Source organism: Blennius ocellaris (assembly GCF_963422515.1).
Source record: "Blennius ocellaris genome assembly, chromosome: 22".
Taxonomy (NCBI): Eukaryota; Metazoa; Chordata; class Actinopteri; order Blenniiformes; family Blenniidae; genus Blennius; species Blennius ocellaris.
Genome location: NC_137671.1, coordinates 15,143,303 through 15,170,435, shown reverse-complemented (window position 1 = coordinate 15,170,435; position 27,133 = coordinate 15,143,303). Strand labels below are relative to the sequence as shown.

At 43.1% G+C, this 27,133-nt stretch overlaps 1 protein-coding gene across 1 annotated transcript in view; it reads left to right on the top strand.

Annotated features, from left to right (window-relative positions):
• Positions 1-3,113: 3,113 nt before the first annotated feature.
• The window catches only part of ppfia2 (PTPRF interacting protein alpha 2), a gene marked incomplete at its 5' end in the record, with an annotated part of 150,117 nt that continues 126,097 nt past the window's right edge, over positions 3,114-27,133 (top strand). The window contains one exon of the mRNA XM_080518232.1: positions 3,114-3,362. Within this exon, the coding sequence (XP_080374358.1) occupies positions 3,114-3,362 (249 nt within the window). The remainder of the gene's footprint in view (positions 3,363-27,133) is intronic.

Below are 27,133 nucleotides of genomic sequence, written 5' to 3'. Positions count from 1 at the left end.
CCAAGCGTGTATTGAGCCTCAGTCAGGAATAAATCACTACTTCCCACTTGAAATGCACGGCGGCTACCCCGGCCGGTCCACCAGCCCGCCTCCAGCTCTCAAGGCGAAGGCCGGCATGTTGCGGTGTGTCCAGCCAAGCGGTGTGCAGGCTCAGTCTCTCCGGTCTAAACGGCAGCGGATGGTTTCTGAATGGTGAGCTGTGGGGGAGTGGGGGTGCCTGGCCAGGTGCCTGGAGAAAATATACCCCGTCTTACTGCCAGCACATGCTGAGAGACAAACCTGGCATTGTAACCCTCCCAGAGGGGACTGAGTCTGATATTGAATTCTTGCTGGCCGGGGTCATCACACTGTAACCTGTCTCTAAAACCAAATGAACTATTAGCCTGAAGATAGGCAAACAAAATACTTCATTTGTCGTTTTTGCCTGTTTACACAACAACGGGGTGTTTCCCGAAACGTTCCGCCTTGGGAGCCGTTTCCAAAGATTTACATTTTCAGTGACTCAAAGCACCTGTATCATGTGAACAAAGACTCAAAACTGGACAAAAGTTGTTGTTGTTGTGTAAATGTTCCCTAAAACTGCTTTGTAAGAAGTTAAGGCAGGATTCTGTACATCATGGACAGACTTTTAGTTAAATGGCCACCAGAGAGAAATCAATTATACAGAATGATGGGGAAGTATTACATTTTAATATATAATTAGAATTTGTGTTGTTTTTTTACTTTTATGTTATGTTAAGAGGGAAGTCATCTGCATTCAAAATGAGTTTCCTCGTCAGGCGACCTCCGCCGTCCAGGCGAGACTTCCCACAACCTGCAGGCAGGACTGGACTCAGAAGGAGCGGTACTGACCATTGCTATGGGATAGTAAAGAGAGAAAGAAAACGACAGGGAAGGAACAGTAATCAACAAAATAAAACTGGATTTACACAGTTTGTGACCCTGCAGCAGCCCGCAGTCTTGAAATCATATTATCTTTCAATGTTATAGAGGGAATACAGAAAGTCTGTGCAAATGTAACAACAGCTCTACATGCATAAAAATTGAGGAAATTTGCAGCTGAATAATGAGTATTTCTAATCATTTGGCTGTGTTTTTGTCGTTGTGTGGAAATGGTGTAGTTCTTTCCATTCCAATCAAAACTAATCGATGTGTGTATTTCTTTCTCGGGCGGAACAATATATTGCAAATGTATTGTCATCGCAATATCGATCCCTAGAATATTGTTATTGAAAAAAGACATGCTGAATTTTCAGGGCATGAACACAGAGCGTCAGTTCAATCAGGCATAATTTTAAATAAATAAAGAAAACTGCACTTAATTCAATCAATCAATCAATCAATCAATCAATCAATCAATCAAACTATATTTCTATAGCCCTTTACAATCACCCAGTGGTATCCAAAGTGCTTTACGACAAAGCTATAAAAAAATACATTAAGAAATAAATACGAAGAAACCCAATAAATAAAACACAGGTCTGACTGTGGGCGGTGCTGCAGGTTGGTGAAGCCTTCCAGAAATTCATACAAACAGAGCAGACAGAATAAAATACACTGCCCTAGACAGAGTTAAAAGCCAACTTAAAAAAGTGAGTTTTCAGCTTTGATTTAAAAAGGCGGAGATCAGTGGTGGTGTGAATGTCGGGGGTCAGTTTGTTCCACAGTCTGGGAGCAGCAATAGCAAAAGAGCGAGACCCCACTGTTTATATCTCCACCTTGGGACGTCTAAAAGAAGCTGACCTGAAGAACCAGGGCCTGCCAGGGTCACATAGAGTTAAAATATCAGACAAGTAAGAGGGACCCAGGCCGTTGATGGCATTAAAAACAAACAGAAGTTTAAAATCGATTCTGAAAGAAACTGGAAGCCAGTGGAGAGACGACGGCACAGGGGGAATGGGTTCACGTCTGGATGAGTTTGTTAGAAATGTGGCAGCGGCGTTCTGCACTAGCTGAAGACGTGAAATGGAAAACTGGCTGAGGCCGACATAAAGGGCATTACAGTCGTCCAGTCTTGAGCTAATAAAAGCAGGTATTGCCTTCTCAAGATCCTGTTGATTCAGGAATGGCTTCACTTAATTGCAATTAGATCGAAGAACAAGTCGACCTGAAGCGCTGCTGGTTTCTCAAGCTGAGCTTCTCCCTCATTGTTTCCTTCACACTTTATACTGAACTCTTTAAATCTTTTTGACCGGCAACTTTTTCTGCCTTTATTGCTTCGCCACTTATGACCCCGACGTCTTGTGATGTCGATGCATTTTTATTTGAGCCCCTGAACTCGCCATCAGAGTGAATCCTGAAGCGTTCTCAGGAGTTCTGAGGTGGGAGGGCCGACGCCGGTATATGGCTTCACATTTCCACTACAGCGTGGATATGCTGTATTATGCAACTGGATCTGAGCTGGCCCATTAAACAGCACAAGCGTGAAATCTAGGGCAGAATGCCCAGCATCCCAAGACGTCTCTGCCGCTAACATGCGCTGAGGTGACTCCAGGCCTGAGCTCCAAGTGTGTCAGACCAGAGTCGTATAGACGCAGCAATGGAACGGCCACATAGACATTTACCCGAGGTTCTGTTCACACGGCAACGATTTCAAGTGAAAATGCAGAAACTTTTGTTATGTTTTGGGTTCTCGGAGCCACTGAAAAGGCAGGGATTTTCAGAAACCCCCAGACTTTGTCTATGCGTAGGTGGGCGAAAGCAAGACTTTGTGAAAATGCTCCTTGTAGTTGGCAGAAAGGTTGCTTCTGATCATGCCCACCATGGCAGTAGTAAATAGTACTTCTGCACATGCTCAGTAGATGGCCAATAAGAACATTTCCTCTGTCGTGTCATGACTCCCAGTCCAGATTCTCCTGGGAGTTGGTAGTTTAATAGTTGACAGTCACTGTAATAACAGTCCAACTTGGTCAACTTTATTTTTTAGAATGTTGCCATGTAAACAGGAAACTCTCTTGAAAGGAAAACGCAAACCAACCGTTGAGTTTTCACGTGAAGCGGAGTCTTAGTGAGTCCTCGCTCTCGTGTTGTGTTCGCCATTTGATGTGACGTTATTGTCAAAGAAGTCAATGTTAAAACCTTCTCGTTTTGTAACCCTCCCCTGCAGCGCCAAGATGATGTGCGAGGTGATGCCCACCATCAGCGAGGACACGGCGCTGAGCCAGCGCGGCTCCCAGAGCAGCTCCTCGGACCCGGACTCCCACTTTGAGCAGCTGATGGTGAACATGCTGGACGAGAGGGACCGGCTGCTGGACACGCTGAGGGAAACCCAGGAGAGCCTGGGACTGGCCCAGCAGCATCTCCAGGACGTCATCTACGACCGGGACTCGCTGCAGCGCCAGCTCAGCTCCGCCCTGCCACAGGTAGAGCTGGCTTCATGGTTTCAAGTTTCGGGAAGCTCAGATTTGCTTCTACACTTGAGTTCTTCTCTGTGGAGCTGGCTTGGTTTTCCTTTGTGTTAGTTGTTTTTTTTTTCTTCTGTGCCTTTTGGCTTCTTCCCACCAACCAAAGATCAGTTTGCTTTGTTTACTGGTGTAAATTGGCTTTATGTTTGTGTATTTGTGGCTCTGTTGATAGAGCGGTTGTCTTTCAATGGGAAGGTTGCAAGTTCTCCATCTGCCCCTGTTCACGTGTCGATGTGTCCTTGAGGGAGACACGAAATCAACTGGTTTCCAGTCAATGGATTGAGCGCCTTGCAATGCGGCCGATGCCTTTGGTGTGTGTGAATGGGTGACTGTGCAGAATTAAAATCCACTTCACCAGGTGTGCTTGTGATTTACTGGCAGGCGGCGTTGGGCAGGAGACGTCCATTAAAGCTCTTCATTAAGAGCCACGTACAGAGAACATGAGTCATGAACTACATGAATGTTATGAAGATTTTCTGCAATCACCTGTTAACTTTGATGTTTGTTTCGTTCAGCCATTGTTTTGGGTGGAAGCAACATTTTTCTTTATTTTCAGCCTGTTTTTTGTTGTTATTGTTGGGAAATTACTTCCTTTAAGACAGTAACTCCAGTTCAGTTTTCATATGTGGACCTTATTTATTGAAGAATTTCTGAGTGGACTGATGAACATGGGACCACAGAGTGCAGCTCAGTCCCAAATGGGAAAATGTCCAGTTTCTCTTCACGCCAATGGTGGTACAGGTGTACAGGTACAGGTACAGGTACAGGTACAGGTACAGGTGGACCTGTACAGGTGAGATCGTATGGCTGTGGTTTGAAGAGATGATAGAAATGCAGTTTATTTCGGTTGCTGTACTTTTGTCATAACTTCAATGGAACCTCTATGATCGACTTACTTACCATCTTAAACTCAAAGTTTAGTTGAACCAATTAGTTGAGTGAAGAAGCTTTCAAATTAGGTTGTTGGTTAATCTCCCTTTTTTGCGTTTTCCGCAGCATATCATGTGTACATAGTTCTCTGTCATCTTGCTATGTGAGCAATGGAGAATAAATTCTCCCACAGCAGCGTGTCTCATTCAGATGGGAGTAATTATCTTTTAATTTCCAGTACATCACTTGACCATGCTTAAATGAACATGGCACAAACATCGTGTCGTACAGTACCACTACTTTGTGGAATTTTCCATCTGGATGACTCTCACTTATGCCCAAAGAAATGACTTGTGAAATCCTGCAAGAGGGTTTAGAGCAGGGATTTAAAGACGTGTTTGAAACTGTGCAACATGGACTGCAGACAGCCAGACAACACAGAAACTGGACAGATGGAATGTAACGGTGCGAAAATGTAATTTGGTCTTTACCTTGTAAAATCTAAAATCTTTGTCATGACAACTGACCACAAACATTTATATAACTTTTTGTTTTTTAAGTTGTCTCTTTTCCTTTTTCTTTCTTTTTTTTTTTTACATAAAGTCCATTGTCTTGCTTTGCATGTTTTGTAAAAGATGGCTGGGATTACTTTTACACAAACCAATCATTTTTTAATTGTCGGAGTAAACTTCCTGCGGTTGTAGTGATGAGATCTAACACATTTTGGAAACAAACCCAAGAAAATGTTAACCTGCACTCAAACCTTTAAAAGCGCATCATCACTAACAACAGCTGACCTGGCAACGCCGGCCTGTTTCTCTTTGCATAATCACTGCTGATGTGCGACACTACTGACCTGCTTTCTGTTCCACTGGAGATGAAACTCAACTGTATGTATAATTAGTTAGATTGCCTGCAGATCCTATTTGAAGTATAAACTGACTGACATATGATGTGTGCGAAGCTTTCGCTTTAAGCTCAGTGTTACAACACTGCAGTTTTTAATCAACCCAGATGTCTTTCATTAAGCGAGCATATTTCCAATAGGCAGAGTTTAGACAGTCGATATGCATCTGGTCATTTTTGCTGCATAAGGCAGCGAACCTGCCTTTGTTTAAAGTCAACTCAGTGCTGGGGAGGTTAAAAGTTTGGTGGGGTTATGTAATAATTCCTACAGTATGTGGAGATTAGCACTTTCTGAAAGTGTGTCAGTAATTCTAGTCACACTGTGTTTCTGAGGGACTCTGGAGGTTTGCTCGTGGAGAGAGGAGGACTTTGTTCTCGCCGATAGTGCAGTAATCCGCATGGTTTCAGAGACGCAGGCACACAGTCGCATCTGTATTAGCTTTGGTGTGATCGCACATTAGGGCTTTGGCACAATAAATAATGCTTTCTATTTCAAATGTATCCACCTTATTTCTTTTCTTGCCCCTTGGCCTTTAGAATATTTTGAATTAACCTACTTTTTACCTCTTCACACATCGTTGCGGGCTTTGTCTCGGATGTTATAAATGGCCTTTTAAACTTTCTTGCTGTCTTGGATTCATCTTTGGTTTTGGTTTTGTATCTCGGTGTTATGTGGTCTGCAGCTCATCCTTCAGCCTCGGGGCTTTCGCCTTCCTCAGAAGTCATGCAGTGGACATAAAATACGGTTGAGAAAACAAGACAAAGTGGTAAAAAAGGGCAAAGTTTACACAGAAATGGAGAAACGTATTCCTATGGAGGTATTCCTATGCAATGATGTCTCGGTGTGGATCCTGATTTGTGTCATGAGATTAATACGGCTGTAATTAGATACATATATTCATGCATGCATAGATTTGTATATGCGTATGAAAATTTGTGAGCGTAATTAGATTTGTGCGTGTGTGGGTCAGGTTTGTGTGAGATTTATATGTTCTGACAAGGACCTGTAAACGTGTCTTCATCTCTACCCCGACCGGACTGTTTCCTCGCTTTATTCAAATGCATTTTGTAACAAATAATGCAGGAACTGTTTACCGTCAATGTGAGGAACACGGTCATAGTAGGAAGAATATCGTCTGTAAAAACACTTTAAGTCTACAGTGTAAATTGTAATGACAAAAATAACGGTTTTTTTTCTCCTCTTTGGGGACTTGAGGCTTATTCTTGTCAAGATTTCTGTTTTTTGGAGGCATACTGACTGTTGTGACACAAGTAGTGTGTGAATGTGGAGAGTAAAGCTTTCAATGTGTGTCTGCAATGTGAATTCTTTGTGTAAATGATTTTACACAGATTCTTTGTATGTCAAAATGTGTCAAAGTGTAATTATGTTTGTATGTGCATAATACAGTTGACAAGTATATGTTCGATATATGAGATTGCTGTGCAAATCATTATATTGTCCATAAACCAGTTTTTTTTGAGGAATTTGTCCCCTGAATCTGGACTCACAGGTTCATATTTTTGAGAAGTGCATTTTGTGTGTATGTTCTTAGCTATACAATCACCAAAACAACAAGTCACACTCAGTGTTTTCAAACATTACACTACAGGAAGTAGATAATAGTCGCTTGACAAAACCAATCCTTGACAGATTAAATAAAATAAAATAGAGGTAAAAACCGATAAAGATTCTTTCATTTTTTGAATCAAAGATTCTTTGAAGACATTTACAGATCTCTGGAGGCAGTGCACACACAGTGCACACACAGTAAACTTTGCAAAAACTGTTTCATGCACACACAAATCCACATGAATACATACACACGTACACGCACACACACACACACACACGCATACATACATACATACATACCAATCTGTGTAGAAATCTAAGTACCTTCACACAAACGTCATTACAATGCACGAATACAAATATGCATACGTAAATAAAAATGCTACTATAGTAGCAGAAGTCTCAGTGTGATGGAGGTTCTGTAGCTATGTACTAAGTAGCACTGCTCTAGTCTGTCAGGCAGCTCACACATTTCAAGACAGGGAGCAGTGAGCCTGCAAGTCTAGACTGAGGGCAAACAAATCTGGGAATGGACGTAGACAGACTTTTACTGGTCCTTGCAGACTTGCACAAATGTGATTGCAATTTACAAGATGTGCGTTCACAAATTTCCTCACAGAGGTTGGAGTGAAGACACATGATTTTACGGCTTCTTTTCTTTGTACATACACCAATCTCAGAAACGTACAGGCAACACATATGCACAAACTGGATAACCTGCAAACATATCTAGTTATGGATACATGCATATTGCCCTATTTAATCACACACTATCACACACTCATTACTCATCTGTGACTTTATAGTGTCCATAGTTCTTATTTGAATGCAGGATTTCTCTCTCTCTGTTTATTTTTTTTTACAATTGGAAATCCAAATTATTAACCTCTGATATTCCTCTTTGGTACAAGCATTACCACCATTTTTTAAAATATTTTATTTGACCGGAGATCACATTGAGAGCTGTCAACGTGAAATAACATTTCCATTATAAGACATTCCCCCTGATGTCCACTGACAGTAGCGCTCAGTGCTGATATATGGGTTGTCATTGTGTAATGACAGAAGCTGACGGACTGTCGTGGTGCTTTCCCTGACATCTGGCTTAAATGAGACGTCAGAGGAATCCTCCTCACCACAAGCGCTTCTGTTTATTAATCTGATGACGCCTTATTGGCCTGTCTGCTATCAACTGTAATTGTATATGATGAGTGTTGTAAAAGCTGGGTAATCACGCACAGGCATTTCTCTTAAAACAAATATATTTTGGCTTGATGTGCAGTTTCTGCCTCTTTGAACGTTCACATTGAGCTCGCTGCACAGAAGCTGCCGTCACCTTTGTTCTGGCCTGTTATGAATTCTTCAGCACTTGATTAGTCGGTAATGATTTGACTGTATAGCATAATATGAACGCCGTTTCGCAGCGGTTTTCGGGGACCGGCCGTGTGGAATAATGCCGTGATTCTTAAAGAGGGCAATAGATAGCTTCCAGGTCTATCTCCACCTGATTGCCGAAGAAGCAATGAATAAGAAAAGAGGAGCAGTTTTTTTGGCCTGGTTTAAGCAATAGACAGGCTGTGAATGTGTCTTTACTGATATCACTCCTCTGGTTTGTGAAGCCCAGAGCGCTGGCAGGATTAGATGTTGGCCCACCACAAACTTCTCCTCTCCTCCTCCTCCTCGTCTGTTTCTGCTGTCACTGCCTTTCTTATTATGTTTGCCTTGTGTCCCCCTTCGTTCCCTCGGTTTTTTTTTTCCTTCCCTCCATCAGAGGTCACAGCTCCACTGCTCGTCGTGACACTTTCAACTGATCGGAGTGACACTTGCCGTCCCCGCGCCGACGCTTCCAGCATCGCTTCACCCGTCTCATACATGCATAACAATCCTGCAGCACCCACTGTCCTGATGTTCCTCCTCTCCTCACCCACTGTCCTGATGTTCCTCCTCTCCTCACCCACTATTCCTCCTCTCCTCACCCACTATTCCTCCTCTCCTCACCCACTGTCCTGATGTTCCTCCTCTCCTCACCCACTATTCCTCCTCTCCTCACCCACTGTCCTGATGTTCCTCCTCTCCTCACCCACTATTCCTCCTCTCCTCACCCACTATTCCTCCTCTCCTCACCCACTGTCCTGATGTTCCTCCTCTCCTCACCCACTATTCCTCCTCTCCTCACCCACTGTCCTGATGTTCCTCCTCTCCTCACCCACTATTCCTCCTCTCCTCACCCACTATTCCTCCTCTCCTCACCCACTATTCCTCCTCTCCTCACCCACTGTCCTGATGTTCCTCCTCTCCTCACCCACTATTCCTCCTCTCCTCACCCACTGTCCTGATGTTCCTCCTCTCCTCACCCACTATTCCTCCTCTCCTCACCCACTGTCCTGATGTTCCTCCTCTCCTCACCCACTATTCCTCCTCTCCTCACCCACTGTCCTGATGTTCCTCCTCTCCTCACCCACTGTCCTGATGTTCCTCCTCTCCTCACCCACTGTTCCTCCTCTCCTCACCCACTGTCCTGATGTTCCTCCTCTCCTCACCCACTATTCCTCCTCTCCTCACCCACTGTCCTGATGTTCCTCCTTTCCTCACCCACTATTCCTCCTCTCCTCACCCACTGTCCTGATGTTCCTCCTCTCCTCACCCACTGTTCCTCCTCTCCTCACCCACTGTCCTGATGTTCCTCCTCTCCTCACCCACTGTTCCTCCTCTCCTCACCCACTGTCCTGATGTTCCTCCTCTCCTCACCCACTATTCCTCCTCTCCTCACCCACTGTCCTGATGTTCCCCCTCTCCTCACCCACTATTCCTCCTCTCCTCACCCACTGTCCTGATGTTCCTCCTCTCCTCACCCACTGTTCTGATGTTCCTCCTCTCCTCACCCACTGTCCTGATGTTCCTCCTCTCCTCACCCACTATTCCTCCTCTCCTCACCCACTGTCCTGATGTTCCTCCTCTCCTCACCCACTATTCCTCCTCTCCTCACCCACTGTCCTGATGTTCCTCCTCTCCTCACCCACTGTTCCTCCTCTCCTCACCCACTGTCCTGATGTTCCTCCTCTCCTCACCCACTGTCCTGATGTTCCTCCTCTCCTCACCCACTATTCCTCCTCTCCTCACCCACTATTCCCCCTCTCCTCACCCACTGTCCTGATGTTCCTCCTCTCCTCACCCACTATTCCTCCTCTCCTCACCCACTGTCCTGATGTTCCTCCTCTCCTCACCCACTGTTCCTCCTCTCCTCACCCACTATTCCTCCTCTCCTCACCCACTGTCCTGATGTTCCCCCTCTCATCACCAACTGTCCTCTGTTGTCTTTTTTCCCTCCATTTACATCAGGTCATTTTGTTCAAGCTCAGAGAAATGTATGTGTCATGAACACATTGTTAAAGGTGTGTTTTGTATAGAACATATTTTTATGAATATTTTGGAGAATTGTGGGAGAAGAGAAGCAGGTCTGTAGTTTTTGAAGTGGTGTCTGTTGCCGTTCTTGTAAAGTGGAATGACTTCAGCAGTTTTCGTTTTACTTGGAAATTGTCCTGTTTGAAATGATAAATTAAAGATGTAAGTTAACGGCTTGGAAATACCAAAAATGTGTTCTTTTCACGACTGTCATGTCGATTTCATCAGTCAGTGGATGTTTTGTTTTTACATTTATTGACAGTTTCTACAACCTCTTATTATCAAAATGAACCTGCAGAACACGCTTAATGGTCAGTTTGAGGATCACACAGGTCATCTACACTTCAAAACATAAATTTTTTCCGAAGTTTCTGGGTAAACATTGAATATAACAAGCACTCAGTAGAGTGCATACCTTTGCCAATGCCACATTTGTCACCATGGAAACCAATGGATTCCAAGGTTATTTGATCTACCACACCACTCCTTCCATCATTTGTCATAATCGTTTGTTGCTTCATGTGTTTGACACTGATGGACACACGTTTTACATAAATAAATAATAAATAAAACGTTTGACCTTTTCGTGATGGAGACCTTGACCTTTGACCCAATCGCTGTCAAAATTGAATGGAACCATTCTTGGATAAAGACAAATCATCCTGAAGATTTAATGCAATACGAGTTGATAGTTTTTGCTAAAAGTTCGTAAAATACATACGTACATACAAACCAATAAAAAAATACAAAAACATAATACTGATTAGTAATGAGCAAAGCAGGACAATTACACACAATTCTAATTTCAAAATTAGAATTGGGACAAGGTTTAAAATCTAAATAAATCCCTCAAAGTGAACCACAGGAAGTACGGCCATCTTTTCTTTGCAACTTTAATGAAGAAACATCCCAGATTCAATACAATTATACATTTGTTTTCCCTGTCTTCATCGTGCAAGCTTTTTTCTGTGTCCCTCTTAAAGCCACAGATCTAATTTTAAAAAAGGGAAATGTATTCTGTTAGTTGAAAATACTGAAACTAATTCAATAGAAAATAATACAATGAAATGATGTGGCACCAGAATAAGCAGAAAAAAATATTTCATGAACACAACATGTTAAATGTAAAATATTTGACTAATTATTGAAAAGCTTGAAAAACTAAAGTTGAACTAGTTAGAAAAAAGAATGTACATCAAATGCTTTAAAGATGACCAGAAGTTTACCGGTCTACAAAAATTACATTTAAATATCTTTGTGTGTAAAACCGCAGACTTTTTATCAGCACATGATATAAGGGAATCCTCTTTAATATTTCGGGGCTCCATTATTGCCAATACTGAATGCAGCTTATTCATGTGTAACAGCAATAGCAAGACACAACGAGCCTGTCAGAGAAAGTCGTCATATTTCAGGACAATTCCACCTTTTCAGACCTTCGTAGCCATTTAAGAATAAACCCAGAGCCAAAAAACACAAGACACTTTCCTGCTAAATCGTTGATTTTTATGTCATCGTCATGCAGTGAACCATCACATATTTAACAGCTGGGTTGTCTTTTTTTCAGCAAATAAAACAATAGGTTTACCCTCCACTACTCCTGTGCTGTTGATGCCACACGCGTTTCATTGCGCACTGTGAGCAATTTGTTCTCGCCTCTAACTACGAGCCTCACTGGGAAACCAGGAACACCACTGTCACCTTAAAGGCTTGTTTTTTCTTCTTCTTCTTCTTCTTCTTCTTCTTCTTCTTCTCATGCATGTCTTGCATTACTCCGCCTGGTTTCCTCTGAATCTAGAATCACTGCTAGTACTGGATAGTCTCATTTCGGAGAAAGGCACATTGAACGTGTGGACGAGTCGAGGCCTGCAGCACCGCGCTCATGCGACCGTCCTCCATCCTCCATCCTCCCCCAACGGTGCCTATACCGTGACACGAGCGGGCAGGCTGGCAGACAGGCAGCGTTCTCCGGAGCACTCAGCTGTGTGTTACTGTACTCGAAGGACCCCGGGGGGGGGCTGCTCCTGCTTCTTCTCATGCTGTTTGTTTACTGTTGCCAAACATGGCCTCATGGCGGCCGCTTCCTGCTCGCTGATGATGCTCTCCGCATTAGCTTCCACTCTTGCTAATCCGCCACACAAGCTGCCTCCAATGCAGACTTGAGGCCTAATCATGTCATGCAGATGTTTCCCACTGCAACTGGAAACGGAACAATTCAATGTCCCTCGTTGAACCCGAATGGAAAAATTCGTACCTCCTGCGTTGCGATCATCTAGAATTCTTACTGAACTCAACAAATATTTGAAACAATTATGAAACACATTAAATTAGGGTTCTTTTACTTTTGTCAATATTGACATTGAAGTCGCTTGTTTGACATTACTGTGTTATAGGATTCCTCATTTTATCTCATGACAGTTTTGGTACCTCTGTGGCAAGAGTTTATTTGATGATTTGAAGGCCATGTTCTTTTTTTTTAAATTGCATAACATTTTGTCCGTTTACAAAGACAATCAAGGCGACCTGAGTATCTGTGCTGCCGTCTCTAGTGCAGGGGTGTCGAACATGTTTCAGTTGAGAGGCAACATTCAAAACAATTTTAACTTAAATGGGCCGGACTGGTAAAATAGAGCCATAATAACATTTATATTTTTTTGGTTGTTGTTGTTGTAGTGCGCAGTATATGTAAAACCCAACAATTACGACAGAAAATGCCTACAATCTCAACATTTTAATGAAATTTTAATGAAACCTTGTGGTGCAAAATACAGTGAAATATCCCCAAAACTTCTCCTATAGCTGTTGCATTCTGGGTGGTTTTAAAAACTGCCCTTGACAGCAAGGCTTTGAGGCTTATGCTCATTTGCTGTCTTTCATGGCAGCATCACTGACATCACAGCTGTGGTGTCAGTGTTGTGTGTTGTGTCGATACTGTAAAATAAAAAACAAAAAACAATTAAAAAAAATAAAGAAAGTGAAACTTTTATGGCAAAAAAAAACATTTGGCCCCACGTTCTTTTTGTTCTTCTATTAGGAGAGGCGCCGTAGTACCAGTTAGTGTTATCAGATTGGCCGCCTTGTGATTCCAAAGGTGGCGGTTCGAAGAGTCCGAGGGGAGAACTCTGATCTCCAAGGTGTTTCCAGTGGTGTGTGTGTGTGTGTGTGTGTGTGTGTGTTGCAGCTGTTGTTGTGTGAGGATGATGTGTGAATGATCATGTAAACATATTGTCTTACATGTAATATTCAGACTTTGCCGTCAGCTTTGTTCAGCAAAAGGGTGGCACCACATTGGATCATAAAATACACCAAAAAAATAGACATGTGGTGGATTTAGCTCTTAAAAATTATTAGTTTTGATATAGGATTGTATATTATATACATGTTTAGTCACATTTACAGAGGTTTGATTACCTTACAGGTAAACTATTTACTTTCCCTTCTCAGAAAAGAGGCATTTATAACAGTGTTTATTTATGTATTGTTTGTATTTCAATAGTATAAATTTGACCAGTGAGACTATGTGCATGTGTAAATATGGTTTATTGGATGCTCTGGCCCAGCGGCACGGCCTCAGATCCCCACATGTTGATCTGAGTGCTCTTCCTACCCAGGCAGACTGTAATGAGATACCATCCCATTGATCACTCAGACACCGGCGTTGTACCGAAAGCCAAGACTGGACTAAATTACTGTATAGAACAGCTCATTGATCTGTGGCTTGCTCATTCATGACTGCCGGACTGGCTTCAGTGGAGAGTACAGGAGAGGAAAAATGCCACTGAGCTCAGAGACATGTTGAGATTTCAGACGACAATTAGAGTTTAATTTAAAGATTAAAATCGGTAGCGGAGTGGTTGTGTAACGTCTCCAGCGTTTTGTCGACAACATTCCTGTCTGAGTCAATAATATCTCCGCGTTCATTCATCATACATGACGCTGCAATCGGTTAAAAATTAGGACCACAGGAGCAGCTCATCCATTGCAGCTCCAACCTATATCACCAAACTGGTGCTCGTGGTCTTGGACTGTACCATTCTGTGGATCCTGACGGGGGTGAGCGGGGAAGGAAGCGGAGCAGTGGGAGGCAGAAGACAAGGCGGGGAGATGGTGAAGCTCCCTGACAGGGCCAGAGTGTGGAAATGAAGATGACTAAGCTTGTTGAGGAGAGGGAATAAGAGGTGAATCCCTCTCTTCTTTACTTTTGATTTTTCTCCTCATCCTCTCACCGTCTCTCTGTTGCCTATACGGGAGGCCCTGCGGGCTCCAGCAGTCAGCCAGTCAGCTGGTTTCCTCAGCCAGAGCAGCACATGATTTTCCATGATTACTGTTATTGTTGGTGCCCCAGTTCATGCTGCCTGGAGGCGAGATGTGTGGTTGATGCACGGCAGGAACAGAGGAGGAAACTGTGCAAAGACGGTGGGGCTGCTGAAGAGTCCACCAGCGATGACGGCTTTCCTTAACTTGACAGAAAAGTGTATGGGTTAATAAGAAAATGCTTGGGAATGTGATCAGGTTCTGTCTTGTTTAATACACACAGTAGTATTTTCTTGGGTTGCAGATTCAAGCCTCTCTTGTTTTTCTGCTCAATTTACCCCCAAAGCCTTGTTTTTTCCTCCCCACCCCTTTAATTCTTTTCTCCCTTTAATCTTCTCCAGATTGACAAAGGCAGGGCTGGAGCCCCTGGCATGCACTCAGTGCACTGTATGCATCGAGTGTCTGTAATGGCTCTGACAAAGATCCCTGATCAATACCCTTGAAAGGTTAGGACCTGATGAGAGAGACACATCCAGCCCTGCGCTGGTGCCAGATTCTGGCTGACCATAGTCTGACATTGGCTTGGCGTGTGGTAACATCGCATTCTGGCCAAGGTGCGCTTGGTGACAAGACGGCCTAAAAGGATCTCCTGCAGATGTAATTATCTCCCTAATGAACAACGCAGTAGGGTAGCAGTGTGCTGTAAATGTCGGGAAATACAGGGAGAGTAGATCAGCCTAACAAGGCGGCAGCAGCTGTGTGATGCAGAGTCAACTTCAACAGTCGTCGCTTGTTTCTCTCACAAGATCTGGCAACACAAGCAAGGCTTCTGAAAACAACCCACTTTTTCTTAAACCATTAAAACGTCCCAACATTTATTGAGCAGCATCAAACACAGGCAAAGGAAACACTCGCAAATCAAATTTTAGAATTGTAGAAAGCAGAAAAACCACAAAAAACTCTGAACTATGGTAAACTATGTTTCGTTGCACTGTGCATTAATACTCTGCAAATTCAAAAAGGCATTTGAAATATCGAACAAAAGTTTGATTAAATTGTGATTAATCCACAAAAATAGAAAGTTTTAATTTCTTACCATGTCAAACACATTTGACAACGCTACCTAAAATAAAGGAAAAACAACTAGAAAACAACAAACTTCTCAGTTTCTGAATTGCACGATCCGTGATGTCTTCCTGCATCGGAGCGCGATCCGGCGGCTAGCCGGAGAACTAAAGCGCTGCACCGCAACTTAGATGTTACCAAGAGAGCGAACGCCGACCAAGTGACAAGTGAAATTCGTTGCCAACACTTTTGATAATCAAATGTAATCAATTTTACCAATTCGTTGTTGCAGCCCTAAAGAAAACAGTCCTTTCCAGTCCAGTCACACCTGGTGTAAACTGGTGGACTGTTTTTTTTTTGGAGTGGAACTCTTTGACTTAACAGCTTCGACGCTTGTATTTATTGCAACTCATTTCATTATCACAAAACTCAAGTATGTTATGTTCACCTAATTCTGCAGCTCTATCTACCAGAAATGTTCTGCTTAGTTTATAGAACTCATGATAAAAATCCACTTCATTTGGAGATGTATGATACTTGTTGACAGTGACGTGTGTTGAGGTTCGTGGCTGGTGAGAAACTACAGTCTGATTCCGTCAGAATCAGATTTACACATTTATGCCCTCAGCAGAGTGGATTGTTCAATCAGTTAACGGCATATATTTCAGAGCTCATATCGGCATTCTTTACACATGAAATACTCCACCGTACAGACCCCTCAACAATATTATGTTTACCTAATGTTCTGCTTAGTTTATATGACTTCAATGGTAAAATCAGTTTGAGACGCTTATTGATTGATTTACACTTCATGTAACGCGTGCTTATGCCTCGTTTGCGTGCAGCAATTTACATGGTTGAACTTTTTTTTTAACTTCTCGGTAAACTATGAGATACGTAGCAGGATGTTTAGGTGTTTTTCCTGCTTTTTAAAGGTCTGCAAAAAAACAAAAAACGTTTGATGATGAATCACTCTCGCTTAAGAAAGGACAATGATGCCTACGCATCGGGCCCTTTGACGTCATCGTCTGCAGTGAGGAAAAACGTGTGTGTGTGTGTGTGTGTGTGTGTGTGTGTGTGTGTGTGTGTGTGTGTGTGTGTGTGAGAGAATATAGTTGTGTAGGTGTGGAGAGGGGTGTGTGAGAGTTTGCATCACTGTGGGGAGAAGTTCAGCATGAGTCAGACCCTGAGGCATGAAATACAGAATCTTTATTAATCTTAGTCCACGCACGCACGCACGCACGTACACACACACACACACACACACACACACACACACACATACACACACACACACACACACACACGCACACACACGCACACACACGCACACACACGCACACACTCGTTCTTCTTGCTGGCTTTGCCTGAATGAATTAGAGAACTGGTCCCCTGAGAGCCACTTAAGTGAGCAGAGTGAAATGAGGTTATGACCAATATTTAGAGCTTCTTGCTGCACCGACCTGGAAACGTAATGCTCCTTCAGGAAGAACACAATAAAAACCCACCACTGACAAATATTTACCGGTCGCCCCTTCCTCGTGGTGGAACATTTTCCCGACAGATTCTCGAAGCATAACCCGGACGCTCGGTCTAATGTCGGCTCGCTGCACAGGAGTTAAACTGACTATTCTCTGACATGATGTCCTGAGGACATGTTGGAATATTTTGGCAGCTGAAATTGCCTCGCCGGTGTCGGTCTCTGGTACGGGTCGAGGTTTTTGACCATGCAGCTGAGCTCCATTAATGAATAGTTTTTAGCCTCTGAATGCTCCACTTGACAGCCAGAAATAGAATCATGATGTCACGACTCCTGGCACCGACCGGGAATCTTGTTCAAGGACTCCTGCGAGAGCCAATCCCCACGTCGATGCTCGCCTCATGCCTCACAGTGCCCACCGATCACATGATGCCATGAAGTGTGAGGCATTTCTTCAAAACATCTTCAGTCATCATTCATTTTCCCCTCCTCATCAGGAATGAATGCAGCTGCAAACAGGGACAGTTGTCAGGTGGGAGGCTCCCACTTCCTACTTGCCAGTGTTTACATGTCTCTTAGGCCTCATTTGTGAAAATGCAAAATTTCCATTGTGTTTTAGGCGGCCATTTACATGCCAGTGGTGCTCAAAGTCACCTGAATCTCATTATGTTATCATCAAGCTTCTAAAAAAGCCAGATAACGAGTTTCTCATTGCAATCTGGTGTGGCAACTGGGAGAGATCTAAAACATGCACCCCTGCTTTCCATCCATCCACCGCTGTGTGTGATCAAGGCATCAGGATCCTTCAAGTAAAAACACGGCTGAAACGTTCAAATCGCTGCAGTTTGCATACCAGGCCACAAGTTGACGCTGTTGGACATAATGTTCAAAACATTGCTGTGGAAAAAAACGAGAGCATAAAAATGGTAGGTTCTCACTTGAAATGTCACGTAAACTGGGTCCAGATGTTCTTTTCCCAATTACTATACAAAAGGTTGAACATCCACAACTAGGGGATAACAGTTACTCAATGTTGATTTGTGAAGCCGGTGCTCCAGCTGCCGTCGCTCCCAGCCACCTCCCACACTACAGAAGCAGTGACTTAAATGAGCTTCCACAAACGACCTATATATGTTTTTTGTTTTTTTTATGTCAGGGAAAGAAAATCCTGTCTTCAAGGTTAAATATAATGACTCACTCTCTCTCTCTCTGAGGATTCACTCCCATGTGTCTCTTCCCAACTGCATCTCTGCTCTCTCTGTGCCCCCCCCCCACTTAGATCCTCTACCTGATGTTCTGCTGTGACTCAGGTGTCCTGTTAGGCTGTTTCCCCCCTCCTGATATCCCAGCATTGCCCTTTATAATGTCACTGCTGATCGTTGGAGATGAGTCTGCAGGTCATTGTGTACTAATTGCATGAATCGAGTCATTATCTGATGATTTGCCCTGCCTGTGTGTTGTTGCAGGTGTGAATTTGATAAATTGATGTTTCTGTTAAGAATTGTCCAGAGCAACAACTCCATAAGCTCCAGTTAATCATTGGGATTAAGACGACATGAAACTCTTCAAATGTGGTAATGTTTTATTTCGGGGTGTCACACACAAGGTCTGTGGGCCCAAAACAGCTCACAGAGGCTCCAATCCGGCACATTCACCAAGCAAATGGTAAAAATGTCAAAGGAAACATTGATTTTTGTTTTATTTAAACAAAGTTTTTAATAACGTTTTTGTTTTAGTTCTTAGATACCTGAGCTGAGATATCAGGGATGCTGCCATGAAATATAGCAAACTAGCATTAACTTCAATGTTATGCTGATTTGTTTTTAAAAACCTGCATAAGAGAAGATTTTTGGATATTTCACTTTATTTTGCACCAGAAAGTTTCATTAAAATTGACGTGAGTTTCTGTAGTCATTATTTTTTCACATACTCTGCGTCCCAGCTAAGAAAAACATTCATGTCTGAATATAAAACTTGTTATGGTACTATTTTACCGGCCCATTTGAGATGAAACTGGGTCCTGAACTAAACTAGTTGCTAGTTTTGCAATCGCATAAATCTCAAATTCTGGTGTCAATCTTTAAAGCTACAGTCTGTGAGCTTGAGCTACTTGGTTGGTCCCAAATGTTAAAAGTTTGAAGACTAACAGATTGCAATAGAATGATTTTTATGAGCTTATATCTACAACCGAACACCGGCTGCAATGAGAACCTTGGGTATATTTTTGTGGCTGCCACAGGTTCCCTTTCATGCCTGCGTGGTTTGGATATTTGCAGTATTATTTTATTGATAAGCATCTGCTACTTCAGCATCTATCGGACTTTTTGGGGTTTCGGGGTGTCTGAGGATGGGGACAGGCAAAGCTTTTTCCCTTTTCAAGGTCCAAGGAGTCAAAATAACGTGGTTACAATCACAGTGCTTTTAAATTCTTCCATTCAGTTAGAGTGTAGCAGGTATCTCCACAGGAACAATGGCGTAGGTTTGAATTTGGGCCGAGACTTTCTGAGGTCAGCTTGCATGTTCTCCCCCTGCGTGAGTTACAGGTGGTCCAGATGTTTCCAAAAACATGGCATGGTGGCACACAGTGTGTGTGCGAGCTACTGTACATTCATTTCACTTGTGGTGACCTTGGCTCAGCATGAATACAACCTTCCGAAAACTTTCTGGGAAAAAAAAAAAAAAAGTATCACTGTGCAATCGGTGTTTAAAATAGAGAAGTAGTGTGTAATGAATAGCTTGACGTCCTCGTCATTGTGGGAATTAGGAAGCTGCCACTGCAGGTGGCAGCGGTTAATTAGCAACAAGTGCTAGTTAGCTGGCCTGGTTATGTTCGCAGCACTTTGCAGGCCTGGTGTTGCAACGAGATAATCACAGCGTGGCTTCGTTCAAAGACAGAGCCGATCCGCCCACCGCTCCGGCAGCTGCTTGTTGTCGTCTCTGAGCTGAAGGCCGTCATTTGGCGCTCGCCTATTTGTTGCCAGCTGCTGCCCAGCCAGTGTCTATCACCAAAAGCCAAGACGGTACGTCGTGTAGTGTCGCATGGCCGCGTCGCATTATGTTCAATTCCAATTTGTGTAAAAGAATTTTAAAAGGTGGAACTTTTTGAGAACGCTCCGGCTCAGACTTGTAAATGGAGGAAAGTTAATCTTTTCTGAAAGGTTGCTACTGTGAGCACACCTGTAGTTGTTCTGCTGAACTTTTGCTGAAACAGTAACGCAAAAACGATGCGTTTTTACTTGAACTGTCACGTAAACGGGGCCTCAGACGTGAGGAAAGATGAGGACACTTATATCAGGCTGCTGGGTGCAAAAATCTTGTGTTGGACTTGCAGACACTTTGTAGATTAAAGCCTTGAATTCCAACAGTTACAGCACTCGGTCCTCTCTTGCATCATAGCGAGTGGATGTGCACCTCATCAAAACCCAATTTTCATCCCTGGTTAGATTTTGAGGATAAAAATCTACATTTGGACCCCATTCTAGAAATTCTGGGAAAACTATCCTCTGAACTGCCTGACCATGAAACGGCTCTGTGCAGACCTGTCCGTTCTGCAGTGTGTGTGTGTGTGTGTGTGTGTGTGTGTGTGTGTGTGTGTGTGTGTGTGTGTGTGTGTGTGTGTGTGTGTGTGTGTGTGTGTGTGTGTGTGTGTGTGTGTGTGTGTGTGTGTGTGTGTGTGTGTGTGTGTGTGTGTGTGTGTGTTGCGATAGCACTGCAGTGCTGCAGAAACTGAGGCCATTCATGCAGCTCATGAGTAACTGAATTACACAGAACGTCACTGTGTATAGTAAAATGTTTTCATTGTTCCCAACAAAGAAGTGTTTGACTGAGGCCATGATGCTCTGGTTTGACTGAGAGACCATCCCTGCACTGCTGGAGCATGTGAGCATCACAGGTTTCGGGCTTTACGGACGCCTTCAGGGGCAGGAAGCCGGATTTCACTGAAGAGTTTTGAACTGTTTGCGTTATCATTTCGTCCTCTGGAGACGCACACAGAATGCAGAGCAGCTGCAGCGGCTCATTTTATCCCGCTGCCTCTGACTGAAATGCTTAATGCAGCTAATTAGCATCTTGATTGGCCGATGTGAAGCAATCTCCCTCCGTCTCTGACGGCATTAGTCATGTAAAATGCAGACAAATGCACGGTTGATCACAGATCCCCTGGAGTTCGGATTAGTCAACTCCTTTGTTTTTATCACCAGCTATGTTTACCGACACATTTCTGGACGGCCCTCGCTCTGATTGAGGTCGCAGTCGACACCGCGCCGCTCGCCTGCCATGATTTCATCACAGTTTGAACTTTAGGAAAGCCTCGGGGTAATTTGATAAATTGATTGATTCATGATGATTTGTGGTCAATTTATTACATTTGAAAAGCAGTTTTTCTAAGAATAGAGAGCCATGATGCAATGTCCAGACATGCAATCTGTGTCAAGTGTTGTTTTCTCAGTCCTGTTGATGTTTTTTTTTTTTTTTTTAACATTCTCAAAGACCCAAAAATCAGTAATCAACTGTCAGATTGTCACAGAGGTGACATGGAGGCTTGCATCTGACCTTTAAACAAAGTTTCATCAATGAAAACTCAAGAAAATTAATATTTATAATAAATGTGATAACAATTACAGTTAAAACATGAACTAATCAATTCATGTGTACTTGCCTTGAGTTTCACACAGGGTGTAATATATATTTTTCATTACAATAAATAATAATCCATAATACACAAGGTATGTGGCGAGATGCTATGAAATGTGGTTGGAACTAGTGAATGGAAATATCTGAGATATTGTTTCAACAGCTGACCTGCCAAGTTGAATTATTTACTACTAATTTTCTCTTCAGATCTTTCTGGGTGCAGTACAAATTTAGTATCAGCTCAAATATAATCTTATCAGCTGTAATCCGTCGAGCGAAGCAGTTTTTGATGAATCCAATCCGCCTCAAATATGACTAATTGTGTTCTGGTTTTGCGTTTGCGCGAGACGTGCGGTTGTTATGACACATATCTCTGCGGCTGTGGTGCGTGTCTATATTTGTCCATCAATGTGCTAATTGATGATTTCCTCGTCTTGTGGAGCGGTTACGTGATTCACCCGCACATAAAGGAAGGGGCGGGAAGAGAAGACAAACGATACGTGACGGGATTTGGATTGAGAAGTGAAGGCTGGGGAAGAGGAGCAGAGCGAGAGAGAGAGAGAGAGCGAAAGTGATGAAAGTGTACCAGAGTGATGCGCTGCACGTGACACAGGGGTCACACTTTATCACCCCATGTTCAGACGAGGGCTAATCCAGGCTGTAACTCACCCTGCGACCTCGGCCCGGTGCGTCCGGCATTCATGCTCATACTCACACAAAGTCTTTCTCGGCCAAGGTTGTTATGAAGTGAATGAGTCTTTGTTACTCGCCGGTGTTCTATCACTCAGACACGGAAAGGCTTAAGGAAGGTGCAATAATTACAGTGCGAAATCTGCTCTTATGCATCTCTGCACCTTATCGCTTCATGACTCTATTGCTGTGTGTTGTTTCATACTGTTTAGTTTATTGACTCTTTTAATGTTATTTTTGAAGCGCTTGTGCCTTAAGCGTTGCTCTCTGAGCCATATGTGTGTGCCTGTGGTGCGTATTTGAGATTAAAAGATCTATCTATCTATCCACACACACAAAATAAAACTATTGACTTTTTGTTGGATAAAGAAAGTTGTTCGCTGTTCAGTCCGTAGCAGTTTAACTCAAAATGAATTGCCAGTCACTTTTCAGAGATGAAGTACTGAAGCAGGAGGGCCGCAAGACAGTAAGTCCACCTGAAGTTGGTGCCATTAAAGAGACCATGGAGACGAATGCAGCTGTAGGTAAAAGAACTGCAGCGTTGAAGCAGCGTGCTTCCACCCAGACCCTGTTTAGTTAATGGATTGGTAGTCGTTCGCCGAGTTGATTATCTCAATAATTCAGCCGTCGTTTATTTAGAGCTAATGGATGTAAAACGCCACCGTCCTGCTCTAATGGAGCCGCTGGACACCGACGGGGCCTCGGGAGTCATTTACCTTCAAGGTGCCACTCGACGACCGGCAGACATCCGGCTTGTAGCATTACGTAAGAGCGGACTGGCTTTTCAGAAAGAGTGCCACTTATCGTGTCTTGTTTACAGCAGAGAGCCAGAGGGGCCGGGCGGCGTGGGGGAGCTGAAAATATCATTTGTTGTGGAAGCTTCCAGTGCGACGGCGAGGAAAGTGGGCCAGAGTGATGCAGCAGTATATACGGCGGTTGGTAAGGCGATGTGACGCACAGCTGCGTGACTGACAGCTCCAGTTTTACTCGCACAAAGTAGGTCGCAGCCAACTGCCCCCTCTGGTGAGACGCTGGCAAAAAGACCGGCAGAAGCCGGAGGAGGTTCGCCAGATCTTCACTCGACAAAAATGTGATTTGCTCGTCTCGAGAAACCAGAAATAATCGCCACGGCTTGTTTGTTGCGGCTGGTTACAGTCGGGGCAAACATCGAAAGTGTTCTTCTGTTTTCTAAATGCATCAGATCAGGTAATGAGTCAGCTAATCAGGATGCACGATGCCCGGTCAAAGGAGCCCGTGACTGAACAGAGTCCTATTATTGTCCTAAATGACGGGCTTTGGATGTAAACGTGGCTGCGGCTCTGCTTTTATCCGCTCTCTTGTGATGAAGCGGAGCCGCGATTCGTCTCTGTCCCCTCTTGACCTCCACACATCGCGAGCGCCACGTGACGGCAATATCACAGTCCTGCTCCAGGCTTCAAAGACAAAAGGGAGATATTTTGAGATGGATAATAAAGTCAGAGAAGAACAAAGACAAAGGAAAAGGTGACAGGAGGAGCAGTCAGTTAGACTAGTTTGTAGAGATTTTACCCACCGACTGTCATGATAGCAACATGGATTGAAATATCTCAACACACATTTCAGATTCCATGATATTGTACATATTACATTATACATGATTAATGATTGGAAGCAATTCGCTGCATTAAAACATTGTTATGAAATAAAAAGGATTTGCTTTTAGAAAATCATCACACATTGAGAATCTATAAAAAGAAAAAAAAGGCACATAATCACAATGGTGGAGGAAAGGTCAACAAAAACTGTCTTTGCAATGTGAAGGTCACGTGTTTCTTGCATCTTGCAACCTGCAGCTTTACATTTTTAAAGAAACTTCCATGCACAATACAAACAAAATATTTGAGAAATTCTCTGCCTAAAACGTGTGATTACTGTATTAGTTTGAATTCAACACTGACTATAAGTTTACACGAACCGGACTGAAGTCTCATTACTGCCACCTAAAGCAAACAGAAGGTATTACTTAACATTTACAAAGTTCCTTTAAGGAATGCAATTCTTTTGATCAAACTTTCCTCATTTCTGTGAAGAATTAATATACTCAGAAACGGACAACGACAGACATTAGAAAAGGATTCTACCCTCACAAATATATTTTAGATGTGATAAAAATATAACATTGTTGACTCATCACTGCTCAAACCTTCAGACCTGGCCGGCAAGGAAGCATTTTGATCGTTTTAAATGTGAGAAACACTTTTTGTAACTTCTTAGCAAGTGGGAGGCTCAGCTATAGCAACCGATTTGTTTCTCATAAACAATATTTGTAAATGCTATGAAACGAGGAGACGACAGCTTTCATAACTTGGAAAAACAAACAACAACAAAACACGTGATAAGCAAAGCGTCAGGGTTATGCTAATCGATTTGCATAAAGTGGAGCCGTTTAAGTGCCGGCAGAGGGCACGCAGGGATATTTTTAGAGGGAATCAGTCTTTTCACATAAATATAAATACACACAAGCTTTTGCAGAGTGGCATGAAATCATCATACGGATGATAGCGACTGTTCCTCCATAACTCCTCATCAAACGTGTCTCGAGTCAGTCGTCTAAAAATACACGCATTGAACTGACTTTGTTTCTCCGGAGCCTGAAGTTCGTAACGTCTTGAATCGCGAGCTGCCGCAGGCCATCACGTCCATGTGAGGAACCGACTCGCACTCTTTGTTGTCGACGGCTCACCTGACAGATGTTCTTCTGTGCTCGGTGCTGAGCTCGCTTTTCCTCTTTCTGCGGGTGACTTATGTGGACGTTACCGGAGAGGGAACGGCCCGTCTTTACGGCGGTTCGGCAGGAGTTATTGCAAATTAACGAAAGTGCACCCACAGTGTGATTTGTGAAGAGAGAAGAGGGGGACGTTTTCTAGATTAGGAGTGTAGAACAGGGGCGAAACACATTTGAGTTCACAAACAGGCCTAATTTCATCCTGAGTGGCTGGACCAGTTAAATAGTTCCTTAATAAACTTTTAATTTATAGGTTTTTTTTTGTTGTGCACAGTGTATATATGATATGTGTCTATACTCTCACAAAAAACATCAACATCAAGCTAATTCTAATAAAACCTTCTGGTGCAAAATACAATGAACTTCTGCTGCTGTTGCATTATGGCTGTTTTTGCACCCTGACAGTTTCACGGACCATGGTGAACCCAAACGCACACTCAGACTCAGAGTTTATTAATATTGGGACTTACACAATCATCAGGGAAGTCCAGAGTCATCAAAACAAGCAGGAGTCCAAAACACAGAAGAATCCACAAAAGAGCGAACAAGGAAAGGGCTGGAGACGAGACAAACTGCGACTGACGATCCAACAACCAGACAACTGGAAAAGGGGCTTTAATACACACGGGGAGGGGAAGACACAGGTGTCACTAAGCAACACTGATCAGAAACACAGAGGGAGGGTGAACAGGAAGGAGATGTGTACAGAGACACGTTACTTCAAAATTAAACAGGAAGAGGGACAAACATGTAAGAGACGCAGCGTTGACAGAGGCATGGCTTTCATGGCAGCGTCACCAATACCTCAGCTCAGGTCTCAGTGTTGTGTTGCTACTCTGAAGAAATGTGTTTAAAAAAATCTATGTTTTCTTTGAAATTCTTACTATTTGCTTGGTGGTTTGGCAGATTGAAGCCTCTTGTAGGACATTTTTGGCCCCCAGGCCTTATGTACGTGGGATTCTATTGCATTACTTGAATGTATTATTATTTGCATTATTTGAGGCTGAGCCTTATAAAGTCTAATATCCTTATTACTATAATGCTCTCTTTATATTTGATGATGCGCTTTGTCTTCACGGCAGTCTGAGCACCGCGTTGGGTTTCTGAGGTGCTGAAAGTGACCGCGGGGACAGGATTAGGAGACAGTGTGGGCGCGACAGCAATGTTTGGGTTTCCATGATTCATCAAGGATACAGAAGTGTATAATTATAAGTTTGGCTCATTCAAATATGAAGGGTTAGACTAAACCAAGTGAGCATTATTATGCTATTACAGGTGTAGTTTATCTGTTTATTTGATGTCACTTTTTAAAGTGCAGTGTTGCAGGAACCACAGTGCATTACGTTTTGCTCTCCATAGACACAGACATTGATTTTACCCAGAGCTTAAATGTTAAGAGCTTCTGCACTGATCATCGTAATGAGAAATCGTTGGCGGCTGTGCCGTCCGATGGAGTCGCCGCAGGAGTTCGCTCCGCCGAAGTCCAGACCCGGTTACAGATCGCGTCAGAAGCCGGGACTGTGCACGGACGACCGCATCCGTGATGGATGCACTGACAGAGCAGGTAGAAGAGAAAATAAGAAAATGTCGGGCTGTCTCGTTTGATGAAAGACGTGCGTCGGGGTTTTGAGGAGCGGACAAACAGACTCGGACAAAGACATTAAAACTGCAAGAATCAACAATTTTATGTCAACAATAAACTGAATTTACGAAGCAATGTAATAAAGCTGCAAACATTTGTATCTCATCTCTGCAGGAACCTTAAAGGACTTTTTGAAAATTGTTTTTAGCAAAATGTTTTTAGCATCCTTGTGTGCAGCTCTGAAAGAATTTTACAATTAAACAAGATTTATTAACTAATAACCACATTTACTCAGATACTTGTACGTTTCTACACATGTATATTGGTTTCAACACCAAAACGTAAACTTTTTTTCACAATTTATGATGACGATTATATCTGAAACATGGATTCTTTTCCAGACACAAAGTTAAAGCCAATCATCAACATTAAATAAACAAACGTAATTTAAAGCGGTTCTTCTCAGCTATCGCGCTTGTGATGTGATCTTTAACAACTACCGTATTCTCCA